At 32.2% G+C, this 23,521-nt stretch overlaps 1 protein-coding gene across 6 annotated transcripts in view; it reads left to right on the forward strand.

Annotated features, from left to right (window-relative positions):
- Window positions 1–23,521, forward strand: part of MIPOL1 (mirror-image polydactyly 1) — a 539,636-nt gene that overhangs the window by 124,418 nt on the left and 391,697 nt on the right. For all 6 annotated transcript variants that reach the window (XM_072629753.1, XM_072629752.1, XM_072629749.1 and 3 more), the window contains 3 exons: window positions 4,006–4,237; window positions 6,048–6,183; window positions 8,276–8,381. In XM_072629753.1, the coding sequence (XP_072485854.1) occupies window positions 4,006–4,237; window positions 6,048–6,183; window positions 8,276–8,381 (474 nt within the window). The remainder of the gene's footprint in view (window positions 1–4,005; window positions 4,238–6,047; window positions 6,184–8,275; window positions 8,382–23,521) is intronic.

A 23,521-nucleotide genomic window follows, 5' to 3' on the forward strand; every position in this document is an offset into this window, starting at 1 on the left:
ATGTTTATCTGTTCTTTTGATGGTTCTTATATAAAATTTGACTTTTATAGGATAAAATCTTTGTTTTTGTCTTCTGATAATCATTTGTTAGTTTAATTGTTGATGTATCCTCCTCTTTACTGTGCTTTTTATTGTTTAAAAAATTTTTGAAGGTCTTTTTCTCAAGAGCATTGCTTTGAGAAAAAATAAATCACAATGAATGCGCTATCATTTTATCACTTCACAGAACCAGACCCTGATCCATACATTCCCTTATATTCCACATCTACTCATTCTCAGTCCAAGTAGTCCTACTTTTGAAATGTCACTTCCTTCTTCACTCTACCTGTGATTCTGGATACATCTCAGATTCCCTGGGATGGGACACAATCTTAATTCCCTGAAATGTAATGGGAAGAATAATCCATGCTTTGCTGAGATGCCTACTCCCTGTAATGAAGCTTGTTGCAGGCCTCTAGTGTTCCCATATCCCCCCCTCTCTCCATCCCTACCTCTACAAATTTTCCTTACTGTCCTATCGTTTACCACCCTAGAATGGGATCTGTCTCCTATTGCCTTCACCCACGTCCCTTTTCTTCAACTATTCCATCCTTTTTTTTACACAGATACTCAGGCAGGATCAGAGACAAAAGAAATTATTTTCCCCTCTATTCTTGAATTCAGGCCTAGAATATAATTCTAACGTTTATCTATGTGTTACTTGCTCATTTCTTATCTGAATTTTTTCCCTCTCTGTTATTCTCTCAGCTGATGCAGCAGCACCAGCAACAACAGTAACAACCACCAACACAAAGAATAATTTGCTTGTGAAGGATTTTAATCCATGGAATATAAAATCCATTCTTTGTTTTTCCATCTTTTTAAAGTCTCTTAAATCTTTAATGCCTTGGATCCTTAGATAACATCTTTTTTTTTTTTTTTTTTGTCTTTTGATATTCTCTTTTTGGCCCTCAGTGTCAATTAAAGAAAACAAAATTGATTTCATTGCTTAGTCTTTTCTTTTTAACTTTACTTACCTAATACATTTCTCTTGTTTGAGATGGTTATTATATTCTAGTTTCTTTTGAAAGAATGACTTGAATTCCACTCATTTTTTGAAAGTCATGTTTTATCATTCATGATTACACACAGCTTTGAGAGTATAATGTGGTCTCTGATTTTCAGAATAGCACATTCTAGTATCTTTGATTTCTCATAGGTGAGGATTAGTCTTGAAGTATTCTGTTCATTATACTTCATATATTATGGCTTTGATCTTGACAGCCTTTAATATATTTTGTTTGATAATGAAATTCTGAAGTTTAACCACTACTTTTCTTAGGTACTTAAAATCAGGGTTTTCCTGTGTCAGCAATTTGCAGATTACATCAATCTTTGCCTTCAATTTTGAGTAATTCTAGGCTTTTTTTATTATAACAAAAATATAATTTTCAGACTTCTTAATTCATATTTTTCCTGGGAAGTCTCTTCTACTTCAGTAACGTATGTATCAGATCAGTCTGTTTTATATAGTATTCTTATGATCTACTATTGTCATTTTCTTTTGATTCTGTTCTGTCAGATTTTCTAGTTCTGTATATTTGAGTTTCAAATCTGACATATTTTGCAGAACCTTACCATTTTGGAGACATTCTTTTACAAGCAGAATGTCATCAATGAGTGAATCACAGAGTATGGGATAATGTGCAGTAACTCTAGAGAATAGGGACAAAATTTTGAAAGATTAAAAAACCAAACACTGGAGTTTATATTTTATCCCAGAGATAACAAGGAACTACTGCAGTTTATTTTTTGAGTAGGAATGTGATACAGTTAGATCTGCATTTGTAAGAAATACTTTGACAAGTCTATGGAAGATTTGGTGTTGGGGAGACTTGAGGCAGGATATCCGTCAGGAGGCCATTACATTGGTTGGGGTGAGAGATCATAATAGTTTCAATTATGATAGTTGTTATGTGAGTAGACAAAAGATGAAAGATATCACTGATGAAGGAAATACAATATTTGGCAAATGATTGAAAAATGGAGTGATCCAGACTGTGCTATTTAGGAGAATGCCAAGGTTATGAACCTGAGATAATGGAAGAATAGGGCATCCTTGATAAAAATAAGGAAGTTTGAAAGAGGGGAGGAGCTGGGGGAAAATGAGTTTCTGTTTTGGTCATATTGATTTTCAAATGTGTCTAGGACATCCAATTTGAAAAATCCAACAAACATTTATTGATGCAGAGATGTTCAATAATGAGACAGGGTTTAGATATATAAATTTGTCTGTTATCTGCATAAAAAGAGTTATGGAAGCTGGTGGAGTTATCAAGAGAGATAGTACACAAAGAAGAAGGCTCCAGACAGAGCTTTGGAAACATGACATAGATGAATGATCAGCAAAGGTGCCTTCTTAATCTCTCTAGGTCTCAGTTTCCTCATTTATAAAATGAGTGAGTTGCACTAAATGATCTCTAAGGTCCCTTCTAGCTCTTGAGTTCTGCGATCACTTAAGGAAGTTTTTAGATAAAATTGCAATTTCAGTATAGGTCATTTTTATTTATATGACTGTTAAGTATGCATGTTTCATAAATAACATTTATAGTTGTATTTTGTAGTTTTGTAGTTGCTTTTAATAGAAATTAATTTACAGAACTACATTTCAATGATAAATTATTTCTTTTGTTAAGAATATATTAAACTTCAGTTAAAAAATACTCTAGTGAAACATACTGATTGTATGCTGCCATGGTCAGATTGTGTGGGAAATAGGAGAGGATGAAAGTCTTTTAGGTAAAGAAGAGTTAGTGCTCTTGTAATGGAACAAAGCAGTCTTCAGATTCATGATTTCTAAAACTGCAATTTATAACAGATTTTGATATAGACATGTCATAACACTTAATTAAGATGATGAAATTCTACTTCCCTTTCACTAAATTACTCTGAAATCAAAAATAATTTTAAAAATTTCTCTTATCTTTTAACTTCCAGCAGAAACACACATTTCAAGAGAAATATTGAAAGGGTTGCACCTTCCTAGACTAGTTTTCTTTGATCCCCCTTACACAAAGTTTATTTTTTACTGAGGAAAAGTTTTTTTTATAATTCTCTTAAATGTGACTTGTTATTTTGATATTTGTATCTTCCCTACAAACTTTCTTGAGGGCAACATCAATTGTCTTCATGCCATCTATAATTCCAACATAGTGCTTTAAATGTTGTTGAAATAGTATCAAACACCTGAAAATTATAATGTTAAGCTTACATTTATTTCAGTGTATTCTTATTGGGAGATTTCCCAATGAGATATATTGTTCTTTGTATAGAAGATTGGAATTCTATTTTCATGTTTTCCTCAACTTAGTTTTATCCCACAGCTCTGCTATCACAGGAATTAGGAAAGTTTTAGCCACCATTTGAAAGCCAAGGATCATTTGTATTAGAATCACATAAGCTATCTTTGCAGTTAGCACTTATGCATGCTTATTTGATTTGCTGATGGAAATGTTTGCTTTTTGAATTTCATATTTATAGTGAATTTTCTTCTAAGAATTTAACATTAAATCTTTAGAAAATGCTTATAATATAGTTAGTATCTACTAAGTATCTAGGCAAAAAAAAATAGTGAGGTACTTTCATTAATATAAAGCAAGGAGTAAAGTTCACACTTTCTGACTTATAATCCAATGCTTACTAGTCCTTTGTGAATAAAAAAAATCATTGTTTATTACTTGTGTTCTATTTGTCTGACCAATGAAAGGAAGAACTGAGAAAGAAGAAATGCTCTAAAAATGCTCTCCCTAACCGTTTTTTCATTGAATTGAATCCTAGTTGCAATCACTACAGGATAGATTTGCCTACTTAATAGCAATATCCAATACTTGGATAGACTGCTATATCATAAACATGCATTGTATGCAAAGCTGAAAGAGAATTTCTCTAAAAATCAGATGCATTCATTTTTTAAATCATAAATTAAAATCAAATTGTATTTTTAATTCAAGTATTTTTAATATACAGACATAGTTCAGAGTTACCACGAGCAAGAGACCATATTGAAGAAGAAAAATTCGCAATCAGAAGAGCAAGTTGTTACCAATTCTGCTGGATGCATGCAACATGAATATAATGAACTTGTAAAACAGACCATGTTTGAGGAGACAGAACTTCTGATGGATAACTCAAGTTGCTTCCAGGTCACTGACTTCCACCCAGAGGATGATTCTACCTACTCTACTCCTGAAAAATCCAAGTTTGTATTAAAAACTTTAACTGTAAGATGAGAAGGCAAGAATGGGGAGAAATGTGTGCTCTGTTCCATTTGAGCTATATTTCTAACATTGCATTTTTTATTTATGTAATTGTATTTGGGGTCTCTGGAATGGTACCCTATCATTTCTCTTCCATGTTGTTGAATGGTAGTGAGGCCTAATGGTTTCCAGTTCTTTGGTGTCAAGAATACCTAAGTTTACATCATGCTTTGGAACTTTCTAGCAGTGTGACTGTAGGTAATGTGCTTACACTCTGATGATCAGTTCCTTAATTTGTAAAGTGAAGATGCTTGTAAACCCTTTCCTTATAGGGCTGTTATGAGGATCGAATGAGGTAATATACATAAAATTCTTTGCAAACATTAAAAAATTATTTATGTATGAAACATTATTAGGTATTTTTTTCTTAGAAAACAAATCAATATAAATCTAGATGTATATCTACAGAATGGATTCTAACCCCTCTCCCTGCTCCCCACCTCCCTCCACCCCAAATTTCTGTATAATCTGGGCAAGTAGTTCAAGTTCCCTCTTCATTGATGGATTCACTGATTTTATCTTCATTGGCAAGTTTCCTTTCCCAGGATGGTTTGAGGTACAAAGAGGTTGAATTTTGGGGAAGGGTTTTGCTTTTTAATGATATAAGGATGATAAAATTATCTTTTACTATAATTGTTGTGATGGGGAATTTATTTGCAGAAAAGGGGATCCTTTGACTTGTTTAATAGTGAATCTAGGCTGTTGGATAAAGGGGAAAGGGTGCTTTTATCCTATCTATGTAAAAGAAGATTGTAGGCCTTCATTAGAGCCCCATGATAGGGCTCCTAGAGGCGGGATTTTTAACTGATGGGACTGAAAACACTGAATTAGTGGTGCTACCAGTTGAGCCCTGGGATAGATTGCACATGAGACATTCATATTTTTAGTTATTTTTATTTGCATGGTCCAAACCTATGAAGGGAACCTTTGCCAATTTTGGACATATTATCCAGTCAGTGAACCTGATGTTCCTAGTACCACTCCTGGCCTTCACAATTATCTCATTCCAGAAAACTTTTTATGAATTTCTCATGAAATCATTTTCAGACCATTTAAAAATGATTGTTTGCATTGCTATATATTTTATTTATTTTAAAATCCTTCCTTTTTTTTAGGGCTATTTTGAGATTATTTGAAAGGTATCCTGGAAAATTTGAGGGAACCTGTCACTAAGGGATGGGATATAGTGGGATCTTGAATAGAACTCCTATGGCCATTGCAACTTTTGTGGCCATAGTTTATCTTCTCTCCCACCCCTTGGTTTAATCCCACCTGGCAGGCAAGCCTGATGGTTAGAATTATAAACAAATTCATCTGAAACCATTGAATATTGTCATTAAATGTTTTCCTGAGATGGAACTACTTATAGCATGCTTCCTTCATTTTGTAACTTAGTCAGTACTGAGGGAGAGTTATATTTTAGGTCCTTTTCCTTTCTGTATCATGCATTTTAAATTTCAGTTATTAAAGTAATTTTAATTTGATTTTTATATTTTATCAGTGACTAGTATATTTCAAATAATAGCAGCAACAAAACCTTGAACCTCCTAGATTAAGCCAAATTTATACTTAGTTTACAATATATGCCATAAGAAAAGTTCACAGCTAATATAAATTTATTAAAAAGTTTTATATCTTTTATGATTTTTTCATCAAATACTTTCCCCATTAGAAAAATTAAAGCATTTCTATTATAATCTTTATGACGATAGTGGTAATCATGCATCTTTTAACTTTTTTTCTTTATTGTAGTACTATAGAATGTAGAAGCAGTGATCTTCTCTGTGAATTTATGGCCCCTTGTCAAACTACAGAAAATGTGGATAAAGACAAGACTATATCACTACTCCTAAAAGAACTGAATATTCACCAGACAAGCAATAAAAAGGTACATTATAGGAAGTCTGATAACTGTATGATATATAACTTTTAACTTTCCGTCTGTCTTTTCACCCCTTATAACTTAGTTTTGTTGTTTGTTTTTTATTAACACTTTAACAATAGCTTTATTTTTTGGCCTGTTAGCATATGTTTAAGTTAAGGGATTGGCTAAGGGGAATTTTTTTTTTCATCTTTTGTGTCTTTCCAACCATTGATGTCATACCTTTCATAAAGATATAAAGTACTCTAAATATCTAACTAAAAAAAAATTCTTTGATACATTCCTGTGCTTCTTTCAGAACTGTACAGTGTGAGAAGTACAAAAGACTAGTTTCAAATTACTTTTTATAAAGTATTTTTTTCCTTTTTATGAGTTTCTGCCCTGTATTTTACCTCTCTCGTATTTGTAACTGAACTTCAATGTATTGAGATTTGGCAAGTTTTTCCTTTTCTTTCTTTGTTTTTCCTTAGGCAGTTTCATCGTTCCAAAATTAAAGAAAATTATCATGTTTTTTCACTAGCTTCTTTGAATTTTATGCTAGTTTTTAATCCCTTTGACCATAATGGCCTTCTTGATCTTATTTACTGCTCCTACACATCCTTTATATTATATATATATTTCTATTTGCTGTACTTAATCATTTTTATTTTGTTGTATCAGTCATGTCTTTATCAGGGCAATGGCATTTCTGATCTATAAATCTATATTACTTTACTTTTATAGAACCCACTTATAAAATACTATGGAAGGAAAATTTTCAACTTATGTATTTTTTATATTCAGCATCTTTTTTTAATGGACTTGTGATTTCATTGATATAGACAATTCCTATTGAGGAATCCTTCCTAGTGAGGAACACTAATGTGACTTGTAATTACTCTGAAATTTAGAGTCTTAGAAAATTGTGTAGGGCCACTAAGAAATCAAGTGACTTAGCCAGGATCACAGAGGCACTAAGTGTCAGAAGTGGGATTTCAGCTTTGATCTTCTTGACTGTGATGGTAGCTCCTTATCCACTACTCCATGATGCCACTTAGCATTCTTAGAATTAGTCATGCATGTTTTAGAATACTATATTCCATTCATGTCTTTTTAACCCAATGCACATTATGAGAGAATTTGAGATTTTCTATAAAGAATGAGATATATGGATAAATTTCAGGTAGTCCATGAACTATATCATACTGTTTCCTTTACTATTTTGAGAACTATATTTAAACATAATTTGTTTCCTTTGTAATCCTATGTATTTTATTTTGTGCATTTGAAAGCATTATTCTGAGAAAAGGATCTACAAGCTTCAGTAAACTGCAAGAGAGATCCATGACAAAAATAAACTTAACAAATTCTGTTATAACAGAATAACAGAACTGATCAAGGTCGACAAAAAAAAAATAAATGCTAAGGGAGAATTCAATAAGAGGCTTGAAATATATGGAGCAATTTTATATGACAGAGAGAGAGAAAAGCAGCTCATTCTTTGAGTCAATCTACAAATATTTATTGTGTGTCTGCTATGTAGCAGGCATTGTTCTAGTATTTCCATTTGGGATAGGACAAAAAGATCTTTGAATAGAAGCAGTAAAGATTTAGATTAGACTTCAGGATTATCTTTCTAACTTTAAGAGTTATGGGATATTGGAATGAACTAATAAGTGAGACTGTAAAAGTCACTTTCTCATTTTTGAAAATATAGTCTGTACCATAGTTAGTGGATAGTCTTATAGAAGCAGGAAAATAACTTAGATTAGCTCCTGAGTTCAGTTAAATAAAACATTTATTCAGTACCTATTATGTTTATGATTCTTTTAGATTCTTTAGCAACATGATTCTTTATAGTACTTGTTCATTTTAATATAATTTTTTCCTTGACAAAAAATTTCAAAAGGTTTTGTTCAGACTTTTTATAATGAATATATAAAGAATTTTTTATTAATATCAAGTATGATAAAATTCTTGTGATATTTCTTATGATCATCTTTACAAAAACATACATAATTAAACAATACAATTGAGAGAAAATATAAAGTTTTCTTTTGAAGTTGCCTATGTCCTGAAAGCCAATCAGATAAGAAACTTCATTTCAACATGTTTTCAGCTTCAAGAAAAACTGGCTCAAGAAGGTAAAGAAGTGAAGACATTAAAGCTTGAGCTGGAACTCCTGGAGAGAGCAACAGAAGCTAAAATTGCTGAAAAGACAGCAGGTATAGTAGATAAGTATTTGACAGATAGCCTTATGGATCATACTCGAGGATGTTATATGACGTGGCTCAGTGAGCGTTAGCTTGTTTGCCGAAGGAGGGGAGATTGGACGACTGGGCTTTTTTTTTTTTTGGCTGTTTAGAGTTGCTTAGAAAATAGGTGGCTTTAACATCCTGGTACTGGTATTAGTGAGAGCTTTACCTGTATTCATACTGATTTGGGCATTAAATGCATTGTTAACACCATGTCAATCCAATCACAAAAAGGTTGTTTGTTTTGTTGGAAAGGCCTGAACAAACAAGACGAAATAATGATTACCAGTGCCTCTACCTTTCAACCAGCAGTTCAAATACCATTTATTGTTTTAGCATGTTCAGAGAAATATTTCTCCTTTGTATGGAGATAGTCACATTCTTTGCCAAATGAAACCTTTAGTTGATCAAAAATTTGTTTTCTGTAGTTAATGAATTTTCATCTGGTGATAAAGAAGGAGATAATGCTTTTCTAAAAGAAGATTAAAATGTGATTGTAAAAGTGAAAGATTATGATTGGAAATTATTGCTTTAAGGGAGTTAGTGCATAACTTCATTAAGTGGGTTCATACAAGGAGATATCTTTTAAAAAGATATAAAATATATTGTAAAAAGAATTATTTTTACTCACTGTAATAGTTAGATAATCCTACAAAGTTATTAAGCTTTTTCATACAAGCATATAAATACATAGACTTTAAGAACTGGAAGGCAAATTGCATATAGTTTAGGTTAACATTCTCATTTTAATTAGGATGTCTGTAAAAGTAATTATAAAGAGAACACAAGGATATAATTGTATTGTAGGAAATTCTCACTCAATCTAATTTGAGCACATAATGTGGGATTGCATTGCTTAATGTCATTTTTTAGGTAAGAGGAATATCTTGCCTGTAAAATATTGCTAGAAAGGAAATATCACTAGGAAAATAAAACAAAGATGACTATAAGTAAATTCTCCAGCCGAATACCAGATGGTTGGCTTTTCCCTTAATGTCAAACTCCCATGAATTTGATTTTTTGTCTGATGATGGGAATATGGGAATTACACATATACAAAAAACAACGTTCTTGTGAAAATGAGGGGTTTAAAAATATGGTTACACACTAATTTCTTGGCACTCTGGCCCCCAATCATTCATGCCAATAACTTTGATTTTATTCCAAGCCATATGTTTATTTTGAGATGTTGTTTATCCCTGTGTGTGTGTTATGGAAGTAAGAATAACAGCTCGCGTTTATATAGCGCTTTAACATTTACAGAATGCTTTCCTCACTACAATCCTCATTATCCCCCTTTTGACAGATGAGAAAATTAAATCCCAAAGAGGTTAAATAATTTGCCACAGTTTACATAATTGATATGGTTACAGCTTGAATCTACATTTTCTACCTCCAAAACTAGTATTCCTTTCATTACACCATTCTACCTGAAAATTATGGGAAATTGCTGTCCCTTCCTAGTACTCAGTAGAACTAAAAGCCAATTTTTCAGATATAGAGCAAAAACTCAACAGGTGATAATTACCTGACATATGCCGTTTAGCTAAGACTAGGCATTTTATCCAAATGGTTATGCACAGTTATTTATGTGAGGAACCAGGGCTAAGTTTTAGGCTAAATATTGTTTTGCTTGTTGTAAAATCCTAAAATATTTAATTTGTTTTTAAGTTAGTGCATGATTTATACAAATCATCTTAAGTAATATATCAAAATTAAATATTAATTTATATTAATGAAATTAAATTATTTGAAAAGATTTCTTTCATACATTCTCTGACTCAATTGATTTTGTATAAATAAAATAACCTCCTTAGGAAAAATGATACATTTTAATTAATTTTCTAATTACTCCCTCTTTTTCACTTTTTTAAAGTGAAGGCAAAAACAAAATTTTAGAAATAAAAACACTATTTTCTAAAGTATTTATTCATACATATTTATTTTCATGCCTGGCTTCTCTGAGTCTGACAAAAATGAGAACGTTCTACTTAAAATGTGAGAGAGTGTTGTATAGTCTACTCGAAACAGAGAGTAATAAAATCCTCAAGAAAGCCTTGAGGCTTTCTTCAGTGGCTCAAGAAGTTCAATAAAACTGATCCTCAAGTGAACTTTTGAACCTTTACATATTGTCCAATTATAAACTACCTTATACTAGCTCTGCATTTGCCTGTGTGCAAAACTATTGCATTTTTGTGTGTGTCAGGATTTTGAAAAGGAAGGAGAAAAAGCACAAAATGGTGACTGAGTTACAACTAATATTTTATTTCACTAGTACATAATGAGACAGCAAATTGAATCTATAAAGATGGATGTTTATGTTCATAATGCTTAGTTTTTTTTCTGCCAAACTAAGAAAGTAGCTACAGAAGAGCCCATCTTAAACACATGTATTTATAAAATAAAAATGTTAGTGTATATTTTGGGAGTATATAAATACATTACAAATTAACCTTCTTCACCAGGAAAGGAAAATCTCACTTAAAAGAAAGAGCAAGAATTGTAAAACTCAGACTTCTTTGACTATTCATTCTTAGGGCTTTACAAATATCTAAATTGTTAAAAAATTAAAATATTGTGGAAAATACTAAGTATAACATTTTTGGTTATTTTTTTGTTTTTGCCTGTGTTTTGGTGTCAAAGTACCTTAGCTCTAGGATAACCTTTTATATATAGGACAAGAAATGTCAAAACTTTATGAAATTTGTAATGTTGAGATTGCCAAATCTTGCCTTGTTTTCCTGTGCAAGAGTTCTAAAATCAAACAAACCCTTATATGTTACCTTTGTATTTATTTGCATTATTGTGGTAGTACTCAACAGAAATTTTATTAAAATTCAGAAGACATTTATTAAGCACCTCTTATGTGCAAGGGACTCTGTTTCATATTGGGAATACAAAGCCAAAAACCCAAACCAGAAAATACTTCTTGCCTTCATTGAGGTATATTCCACTGGATTATACGCTTGCCTTTTTCCCTATTTAGGAGCTCTTACAATAAAGGTGGATGTATAGGATTGTGCCACATCATAAATGGTTTTAAATGCTAAGTTTTCATACTAGAGGCAATAGGGAACCATTGACGGTTTTTGAGATAGGAGTGACATAATCAGACTTGTGTTTTGGGACAATTTTGTGTTCTTTTGTTCTTGGAGAATAGATTCAAGAGAGGAAAGAATAATTTGAAGGTTATTTCAGTGGCCCAGTTGAACAGTGAGTTGAGGGAAGAGAAAGGAATGTGAGATAGAATTGACAAGACATGGATATGAGAGAGAGAGAGAGAGAGAGAGAGAGAGAGAGAGAGAGAGAGAGAGAGAGAGAGAGAGAGAGAGAGATTTAATACTACAGTGGTGTTAGCCACTTATTTATCCATAAGGGAGGGAGGGAAATGGAGGGAGGTTGGGAAGGAGAGAGAGCTTAGAATCTGAGCTTTGATCTGAGGTTGGCTTGAGCAAAGAAAATGGCCAGCTCTTTCTCTGAGACCAGAGGAAGGGAATAGAATTGTAAAGCAGGGGAAAATGGAAGCTCAGGACAAATGGTCTTAAGTTTTCTTAGTAAAATAAGAGATGAAGACTGAGGAGAACAAGGTTGGAGTGATGGTAAAGAAATGAATTAGGGAAGAATCACAGCATTATTATTCATCAGTGAAGACTTCTTCCATCAGTGCTCAGCAGCATGAAGTTACAGGAGAAGGAAGACAATGAGGCAGTTGAACAGGTTATCTATGCGGTCAAGATTAGGAAGGACTGAAAGTAAAATCAGAGCTGCAGTAATGGAATAGAATGGCAGAATAAGGAAAACAGAGTGATCTGAGTCCTCAGTGAGAAGATATAAAACATGTATACAAATAATTATAATACACGTTATCAAGTTGAGTAGCAGACATAGTTCAGAGGAGAGAAACTGAACGTTTTCCATATATGCCAACATTTCTGCAATTTAATCCTGGCTGATAGAGATTAATTTTCAATTCTGCTTTGCGGCTCATCCCATTGATTTTTACCCAGTGTGAATTAGTTGGTCTTACTTCCTTTTGCCCCTCTTTGCTAATCAGATCTCAGTATTACCATAAGATTGCAGACATTCCCTTTTTCTTTCTAAGAATTTAGTGTGATCAAAATAATCTGTACATTGTATCAATTTAGTTTCTTGCTTCTTTTTCTCCTTTTTCTTCTTCCTCCTCCTTTTCCACTTCCTTCTTCTTCCTCTTCTTTCTCCTTCCCCTTTCTCTTCCCTTCCCCTTTCTCCTTCTTCTCCTTCTTTTCCTCCCCCTCTTCCTCCTCACTTCCTCTCTCTTTTCTTCCTCTTTCTCCCCCTCTCCTCCTGTCTCCTCCAATTAGAGATGGGACAAATGACTGGTCTAGGGTCACACAATTAATACCAATACTAATTAGTACTTTGATTTGAAACAAGTATCTTGATTCCTATCCCAGGGTTCTTTCTACTATAGATTTTCCTGTACTGTTGCAGTATTTGATTTTCCCAAGTTCAAACATGGAGCAGATGCCCTCCATGATACATACACACACACAGACACACATGTATGTGCACACACACATACATGTATACATGTGTGTATACATATATGTGCACACATATATGTACACACGCATTCATATATATGACTCCAAATTATGCTGTCCTGATATGTATGTTTGTATGTCAGAAGTGGGAAGTAGGTGGGTATATGTATTCCATCTTCCTTTTCATTTCTTCTCTAGCTTGATATGTGGAAGAGGAAGTAGTAATTAGGACAGTTAGAAGTAGTTAACCTTGTGCTTGGTCCCATACATACTGGTTCCTTTGAGTTCTTGCTATGTTCCCCTTCACTTCAAGCATTGCTAATAATTGATTAATATAATCATAGCATGTATTTATGCCATCCTGTGATTTCCTCAAAAAATTGACTTTGTCTAGGTCAGTTTGAAATATCTTTAATTGTTGGGTTCTTTAACTTTTTTTCTCTTTTAGCTCCTAATATCAAAATATTTTAATGTCATTATTTGCATGCCATCAAAATAAGTGGTAGAATATACAGCTCTTATTTCCAATTTGAAATAAGTAGAATAGAAGTGCCATGCATTGTTATTGATTTCCATCTTTGCACAGCTAACTTTTAGAGAATTTGAATATAATAGAAAACATCAAATACGGGACTGCAATTTACTTTCCAATTTGAAAACAACTTGAGCCCACAAATGTATAGTTAAATAATCTGAAAAATATAAAAATTAATTTATGAAATCATAATGTAATTGTCATTCAATTTTTAGAGATTATAAATGCAATAGCATCCTAAAGGTATAAAGTATGTAGTCCTTGCCTGGCTCAAAATATGTGCTAGTTATTGTAATCTGAATAGACAATCTAAATATGAAATTGTTAGCAAATATTTCAAGTGGTAAATGCGCAATGAACATTGCATTGTGATTCTCATTTTTTTCAATATCAAAATGTAATGAAGTAGTGAGTTAAAATAAGGCTTTTTGCTGTGTTATCAAAAGCAAAAAACAAAAGAAGTGTCAGTTTATATAGTTCTTCTAAGGACCTATATTATTTGAAAATTGCTTTTGTTTTTTCAGGCTTTCAGGATACTATATGATTGGTTACTATTGCCCTATACTAAAAATATATTAGTGTTCTGAAAAGAGTTAATGGAGCTTCTAAAAGTGCCTAGGTGCTTCCTAGTGTGTATAACAGGACTGAGATATGGCTTAATTTGTCAGTGCAAAAGGTATTAGTTATGCATTGACTTATAAATTATAGAGATGAACATTTTTTTTGAATGATGGTTGGCAGGTTATTACATTTTAACCATTTTGCAATACCTTAGAATACTGTGGTAGATAAAATTATGAAGATTTTATGCTTTGAATCACTGTCTTTTCCCCAAAATAAAATAATCAAGTGTGAAGCACAAACATGTCTATATTCCTTTATAGTTAAAATCAGATAGTCTCTGTGGTCACTTGCGAGTCTAAAATTTTGTTAATTATCCAGTTCTATGAATATAAGAATGGTGTTGCATTATTATACAGTTTGATGTGTTTTGATTTAGTTTTAGAACAGCATACTCCAAAATATGTGTGTGTATGTGTGTGTGTATATATATATGTATATATATATGTGTGTGTGTATGTATATACACACACACACATTTTTAAGTGGAAACCTTTGATGTTTTAGATATTCAAATGTTCCTTGCTTTCAGCTCTTTAATGCTTAATTTCATCATCTTAACAACAAATTTTTGTAATGCTTTAAGGTTTACAAAATAGTTTATTTATATCCCTTCACTTCTGATAGTTCATTGGAGTTTACACACACATATACATGTTCAGTTAGTTATTTCATTTATCCTAAATAGCCTTAGTTTCATAAATTACAACTTATTTTGAGGGTAATTCATCTTAATTTTAGAGATTTTGTTATGTAATAGTGCCTGACACATAGTAGGTATTGTATTAATGCTTATTCCCTCCTTTGGGTCCTTTCCCTGAATTCCCCCTATGATGCAGGTAATATTTAGATTTTTAAACAATAGTATTTATTGATTCATGATTAAAGAGTCTTTTTACACCTTAATGTCGTGTTAAGCTGCATTTCAGTTTTTTAAGAAAGCTTACTTTCCCATTTCCTGAAAAGCTCCCTTCAGAGTCCCTGCTCTACATGTTAGTTATTTTTCCTCCTTCCATGTCATCCATTAAAGATTAGCTGAGGAAGGTTGAAGCATGAAGAGATTACGAGTGACAGAACAACTCCTGTGGAATAATAATCAGTTTTTGGTATTTAATGCTGTTTGACTTTTGCAGACACATTTCTTATTAACCTTTGGTACAAAGAGAAATCCAGGTTCCTGATATCTCATGGAGAAGATGAATTTGAGATCCTCTTCCAATTAAACTGAAATAAGGCCAATATTGGGCTTTAGCCAAAACAACTTCATAGTCCCCACCTCTTGTTTATAAACTAGACACACACACACTCACACACACACACACACACACACACACACACTCACACACACACACACACACACACTCACACACACACACACACACACACATATACACACACACACACACACATATACACACACACACACACACACACATATACACACACACACACATATACACACACACACACTCACACTCACACACACACACACACACACATATACACACACACACACACACACACGAGTTTCTAAAATATATACACACATTCGTATATAGTACATATGTATAAACATTTAATTGGTAGTATGTATTCAGAAATCTGATATACACACTGTATCTATATCTACCTAAATTTTAAGTTGTATTCATTGTTATATATATTCACTAAGTAAGATTCATGTTGTATATTGTTCATTATGAAATCCATTATTTCTCAGTTTCTTCACAGATCCAGTTTTAAACCTTTGATATTTAATGTTGCTTCTAAAAATGTTAAATCTTCGAACAGTTATTAATTTGTAGAAGATTGCTATAAAAAGACAGGAATATTTTGATTAATATCTATGATACAAAGGAGCAAGGGAAAATATTCCTCAAATATGTAGCTCAAATTTATATATTTCAATTTAAGTAAATATTAAAAGAATGGGCATATAGTTTATATTAAATCAGCATCAAGACTTTAGAGCATAAGCATTACACAAAATAAAAGAGTTTTATAGTGGAAGTCTGCATTTTTCTTATAGCAAAATGTTAGTGTTTATTATTTACTCTATTTCAGATGATTATTATCAAAAATTAAGCTGATCTTAAATGCAGTCCATTTTTTTTGGAAAAATGCATACTGGACTGCATTTCTCTTTTTAATTAATTTTTAGTCTAAAATGGTAAGCTTAGACTGATCATATACATTTTTAAGCTTACAAAATATAGAGATTTTTTAAAATAAAAAATATTACTGTGCCTTTGAGGCTAAAAGAAGATAACTAGAGCTTTGGAAAAAATCATCTGTTTACAATTCAAGATTTTCAAATACCTGATCATTAGAATGCTGTCATTACTTTTCTTCTTCAGTTCTTGAAATCTGTGGACATGAATTTGGATTAATTATGGCAAGTGCCATATCACACAGTGTCTGAACAGAGACTGGAAATTCTTCAGCCAAAGGGGGAAAAGCCATTTTTTTTCTGGATAAAAACTTGGCTATTAATTGAATTTGTTATGGACAGCTAAATTCAAATCTTAGAAACTAAGCAGTTTTGCTTTTGAATTTAAACTAATGTCAGATGGTCAGAAGTAATTCATGTAATTAATGTATTTCAATTTCAAAGATATACTACCAACTAAATGTTTTACCAAAAAAATGTCATTTGAAAACAATTTTTAAGAACCCCTCCTTTGAAATTTTTATAGCAACCTAATTTTTGAGTGTACTTCTTTGTTGTTTTAAAGATCATTATTTGTCAAGCAAAACATGATTCAAATAATCTCCATAAAATCTAAGCCAAGAGTATTTTAGTACTTTTGAAACATGGATTTTTTTATTCTGGTACCTGTTTCAAAATTTCCAAGACAGCTTACCTCATCTGTTTTACTTCTGAAATTCATACCAATATTTTAAAAAACTGAAATAAAAACATTAAATTCCTAAATTTAAAATCTACATATAATCTGATGTCTTACATTAATCTGTAATGGACACAAATTAATATCACTCAAATGATTTTTGAAATTTCTTTTTTTTCCATTTTAAATTGTGAAATCTCTTTATGTGTAGTTTGTAAAATGGCCTTATCCTTTTCTGTTTTTTTATTATTGATCTAATATAATAACCTAGTGATTTGTTGAAAAGGAAGAATATGGATTTCTGGAAAATAGCATGTTTTATATTTCTTTGAAATAATATACTATATTCTATAGCATGATTTTATTAAGCTATAGAAAGAGTAGCATAAAGCATCTTGGTTCATATCTTTTTTGTTGTTTATCTTTTGAAAAATGGGAAAAAGATATGAATTAATAGTAAAATTACTTAATAAATATATTTTCTTTTGAATATTTATTTTGTAAAGAAGAAAAATCTCTACTACTTGATTGGTTTCCTCAAATTTCAGCTTTTAGATCCTTCCTTGGAAAAACTGTGAACCAAGGGGAAACTCCCAAGGAAATCCAAAATGAAATACAAAGACAGTGCTCAACATGTTGATTCTTCCACTTAAGTTACATGATTGAGAGTAATCTGAAATTACAAAATTATCCTAGATTTTTAAAAAAGAAAGAAATTATGTCTATATTACAGAAATGTTACACTAAAATTACATATAAATCCTATAGCCACTTTTATTCCTGGAATGAATTTTTATTTAAGAATACTTTTTATATTCTAATATAATTCTTTCTCTTTTTAACACCATATGGATCAAACTGAAAAACAAACAAGCAAGCAAACAAACAAGAAACAAACCTCCCCACCTGGGCTAAACTATGAAAGGACTATCTGTAATCAACTCATCATTTATATGGAGGGAGATCTTAGATCACAAGTGGTTCAAAAAAACCCACTGATCTTGAAATTTAAACTTACATGAAAAGAATGCTTATGCTATTGCCATGAAAAGTCCAGTAACAAATTTCAACAAAGAGTTGAAATAATTGTTTTAAAGAAAAAATTTAGAGACAATGTATATTGGGCTATACTGTCTAGGATTTCACTGGAAATTTTGGAAAAAAATTCTATTATTTCCTCTTTATAGGGAAAATATTTGATATTATGAAAGACTTTTAAATTTGGAAAAACGTTTTTGCCTCATATTTATTCATTTTTGTTGAAAAGCATTAAATTTGGAGAATTAACAAGTGTAGAAGTAGTTCAGTAAACTGTGACAGTTGTGTTTATTTTTTGAAAAAAAATCCTTTTTTGATGTTTGTATTTGTTTAGAATATTGTACCAGGGGTATTGAGGTAGGTGTTTCAAATTCTAATTATTTCTTTCCTTTCCTCTTCCATTTGGCTTTATTTCTATTTACTCAGGCAACGTTTAGGTTGTCAGCAAACAGATTCTTATTCCTAGAAAATGCCCCGCCCTCCCCCAAAGTTGTGTTGTCTGGACAATCATAAACCAGTATTTAAACTAGAATAATTTTCAACATGTCTCTTTGCTACTATATTCTAAAGGTAGCTTTAAAAGTGTGTGAGATGGGTTTGCCAAAAATAAAAAAAAATCAGGTTTTACTAAGAAAATATGTACTCTGCTTTGACTCAGTAAACTCATGCTCATTATAGTTCAGCTTCTTCATATTTACTTTTGTCTGCATTAGAAAACAATTAGCTTACTAAATAAATTTGAGTATTTGGAAAAAAATCTACCTTGAGTCTCTCTCATTTGATTAAGAATTATAGGATATTTGATAAGCATGTTTAAAAATGGAGATATCCAAATATTATTGTAAACACCCAATGGTTTGTTTTACCTACAATATAAGTATTTTACTTGGTTGGCTTACATAGTAGCTAATAATATTTGTTAATGTAATTTAACTGCTGTGAACCTTTACTGAACAAATATTGAAATTTATACAAGTCAAAGAAAGAGAATCTCTAATGACTTTTGTAAAAGCTTCTATTTAATAGTTAAGGAGAAAAGTTTGTATGACATACCAGATGTAATTAACAGTAGATTTTACATTTAATAAAAAGAAAGAAGCATGCGTATTTGCTTTATTCATTCCATCATAATTTGCATTAGAGCTGTGAGTGTTTAATGAGCAAATTCCAACTAAAATGCTATATTGATTTTCTAGTGAACTTTGTAATAGTCATCCACCTTCAAAAAGCTCAGTGTTTACAATTAAGTTTTCTTTACTAAAAACTAAAAATGTTTGAGAGTTACATATTGATCTCTTCAAAAGTACTGAGCCCTGGAAAAAAAGTTTTTAATGACCTTCATTTCCTACAAAACTTAAGAAATTTTTAATAGTAGCTTTAACTGATTGTTTGAATTTTTCTTCTGCTACAGCTACACCCAAGATATAAATGCATTTCTATAATTTAACTGTTTTAAACAGATATTATAACATCATGCCTTGAAATTTTTGTTAATACTTTTTTTCACTCAGGAACTGTGCTTCTAAAATGTAAATTAATAATAATTTCCCCAATTCATCTGTTTAAACATTGAAGAATATATGATGAATTCAAGTATTTTCTCAACTTTGATTTTTTTCAATTAAAAAATTTATGTGTTTCTTTCTTGGATTTGGAATAAAGCTGTTTTGGAAGCATCTTCTGGTAAACAGATGATTAGACTGCCAGTGAGGAGACTTAGGTTCAGATTATGGGGAGGGATTCCTGTTTAAGTTGTGATGACCAACTCTTTTCAAACAATGAGAAGTCTGTGATTTGAGCTCCTGGTCATGTGATTTTGGACAAATTAGCTAGCATCTCTGAGACTTAGTTTCCTCACCTATAAAAGGAAAGAATTCGGCCGAGATGACATTTATGATCCTGTCTAGTCCTAATGTTTGATTATTTTAATGGAAGAAACAAATATGAATTTGTCTTTAGGGAACATGATAATATGTAAGGTCAAATTAAGGATTGAGTGAAAGGCTTCCCTTGTATCTCTAAGCTGTTTGGGTTCCCTCAGCTGAGAGTACATAGAAATGACTAACAGGTATTTTTGTGGACTTCATGCTAGGTTATACATTTCAGTCTTTTAAAGCAGCCATATACTATTAATTTACAATGAGTTATTTTGTTTATTTTTATTTTCTTAAATTCTCATTTATTGATACATTTTATATTATGTCTGTAATAAAATTACTTATTGTGAATTAATGGTATATTACATAATATATAATAGTGTAATGTAATTTTATATACAGTATATGGCTGTTTTAAGAGATATTTATATCTGTAGATGTTATATAGATATATATGTATGTATGTGTATATCTACATATATCTACATATATCCCTCTTAAACTCAGTGAACCTTTTCTTATAATAAAAATTCAGAGAGAAAGAAAAATGCATTCAGTAAAAACCAACCAACACATCAACCAAATCTGAGAGTTTATGCAATAATTTATATACCCTTCTTACACAGTGAAGAGAAGAAAGAATAATTTCACAACATATCTTGGTTCACAATGGTAATAATAATTATATTATGTTGAGTTTCCTTTTATTATTCTTTTCATTTACATGATTGTAGTCATTGTGAATGAAAGAGTGAACAAAACATTTATTAATTGCTATGTTCTAAGCACTGGGATATAAAAAAATGAGAATCCTTCTTTGTAATGAACTCACATTTTATTTTTTTCTTTTATTTTTAATAGTATTTTTCCTAATTATACATCAAGACAATTTTTTAGCATTCATTTTTACAAGATTTTGAGTTCCTCATTTTTTTCCCTCTGCTCTTCTGAAAATGGTAGGCAATTTGATATAGGTTATATATGTGCTATCATGTAAAACATGGTTCCATATTAGTCACAGTTGTGAAACAAGAAATAGATAAAAAAAGAATAAAGTTAGTGAAAAAAGTATGCTTTGATCTACATTCAGAACAAATCAGTTCTTTATCTAGATGTAGATAGTATTTTCCTTTGTGAATCCTATATACTTGTCATGGATCATTGTGTCATCTGGAGTCATCTGCAGTTGTCCTAATCTATATTTTCCCACTGGACCCAAATAACTCTTGAGAAAAAAGTGAGGTTGGTCACTTTGCACAGCCCTCTCTGACTTAAATCCAGTTCACTTGCAAGTCATGGCATCATCTTCCTGATATCATGGTATCACCTTCCTGTTGTCAGGTCACAAGAAACAGATAAAAAAAGAATAAAGTTAGTGAACAAAGTATGTCCTTGTATCTCTTCTTCTGACCACCATGTAATTGCCTGCCCCATGTGAGTTCCCCATAAAATAGTCTTTGTGGCAAGTGTACATTTTGCATTGGAACAACATGGCCAGCCCATAGGAGTTGTGCTCTCTGAAGCATAGTTTGAATGCTTGGCAGTTCAGCTTGAGCAAGGACTTCAGTGTCTGGTACCTTATCCTGCCAGGTGATCTTCATAATCTTTCTAAGACAGTTCAAGTGGAGGCAATTCAGTTCCCTGGCATGGCGCTGGAAGATTGTCCATGTTTCACAGGCACTCTGTAGACCTTCAATTTGGTAATCAGTCTACCAAATTATGTGAAAATTTGGTTGCCCAGAGAAGTTCATCAGTATTGCACATCAATTTCATGATGGCATGTTTGCCCGGGTTCTGGATAGTGGACAATACTCTCATGCCTTCCCAGTCACCAGTCAAGTGAAACAGGGCTGTGTGCTTGCTCCCATGCTTTTTAGCATGATGTTTTCAGCCATGTTGTCAAATGCTTTCAATGAGGATGAACACGGCATCAAGGTCAACTACCGTACTGATTTCTTCAATTTGAAAACACTACAAGCTAAGACCAAAATGGAGGGAGTGTTCATGCATGATTTTCTCTTTGCAGATAATTACGCATTCAGTGCAGCCTCTGAAGCTGAGATGCCACAAAGTATGGATCAATTCTCTGCTGCCAGTGCTAATTTTGGCCTAAAAATTAACACCAAGAAAACACAGGTGCTCCATCAGCCACCACCATACTATCCATACATGGAACTAGCGATTATAACAAATGGAGAAGTTTTGAATGCTATGGATAAGTTCACTTACCTTGGTAGTGTGCTTTCCAGGGATGTACACATTGACATTGAGGTTGATGCATGCATTGCCAGAGCTAGCTCAGTGTTTGGGATGCTGCAAAGAAAAATTTGAGAGAGAAAAGGTATTAGACTGATTAGACTGATTGGCCAACAATAGGTCCCAGCCCAAGTCCTGCCTAGTCATTTGTCCTGATGGCTCAGAGTGAATATAAATAGCTACTGTTTCTGTTTTGGCCAGAAACCCCTGGCCAAAACCCTTCCATTTTTTTTTTTTTTTTGACTAGCAAGAGAGATCATTCTTTGCCTTCTGTGTTATCTAGCCTTAATCACTGAATGGGCATTGCCTCAGTCAGGTTGAGCCCTGGGAAAGACATTAGGATAAAAAGGTCAAGGTCACTGAATCTAGGACCCTCTCCAGTCTTCCTGATCTATATTTTGCCACTGAGCCCAGATGGCTACTGAAGAGAAAGTGATGCTGGTGACTTTGCTCAGCCCTCCTTCACTTAACTCCCATCACTTGCAAGTCATGGCATCACCACCTTGGTCCATGGTCCTCTTCAAGAATGAAGGAGAAACAACAACAAGGATCATTGTGCTGGTGAGAAGAGCTGAGTCATTCATAATTGATTGTCATACAATGTTGCTTATACTGTGTAATGTTTTCCTACTTCTGCATATTTCACTTTTCATCAGTTTGTACAAGTCTTTTCAGGTTTTTTTGAAATCTGCTGGATTCATTTCTTATTGGACAATAATATTCCATTATATTCATATGCATATATATTCACATAATGCCTCGTTCAGCCATTCCCCAATTGTTGGGCATCCCCTCAATGTCCAATATTTTGCCACCATAAAATGGACTTCAATAAATATTTTACATTATGTAGATCCTTTCCCCTTTTTTATGATCTCTTTGGGATATATGCCTTACATTGGTATTGCTGGATCAAAGGGTATACACAGTTTTATAGCCCTTTGTGTAAAGTTCCAAATTGCTTTCCAGAATGATTGAATCAGTTCACAACTCCACCAACAGAACATTAGTGTCCAAATTTTCCCACATCCTCTCCAGCATTTATCATTTTGTCATATTAGCCAATCTGATAGAAGTGAGGTGGTACTTTAAAGTTGTTTCAATTTGCATTTCTCTAATCCAAAGTGATTTAGAGCACTCCTTTATATGCCTTTAGATAGCTTTGAGTTCATCTGAAAACTGCCTGTTCATATTCTTTGACCATTTATTAATTGGGGAATGGTTTACTTGGTTCTCCATATGTTTGAGAAACAAGGCCTTTATCAGAGATATTTGCTATAAAGATTATTTCCCAACTTTCTACTTTCCTTCTAATATTGGTTACATTGTTGTAGTTTATTATAAAACTTTTTTATATTTTAATATAATCAAAATGATCTACTTTACATTTTGCAATGCTATCTCTTGTTTA

This window comes from Notamacropus eugenii, chromosome 1 (assembly GCF_028372415.1).
Source record: "Notamacropus eugenii isolate mMacEug1 chromosome 1, mMacEug1.pri_v2, whole genome shotgun sequence".
NCBI lineage: Eukaryota > Metazoa > Chordata > Mammalia > Diprotodontia > Macropodidae > Notamacropus > Notamacropus eugenii.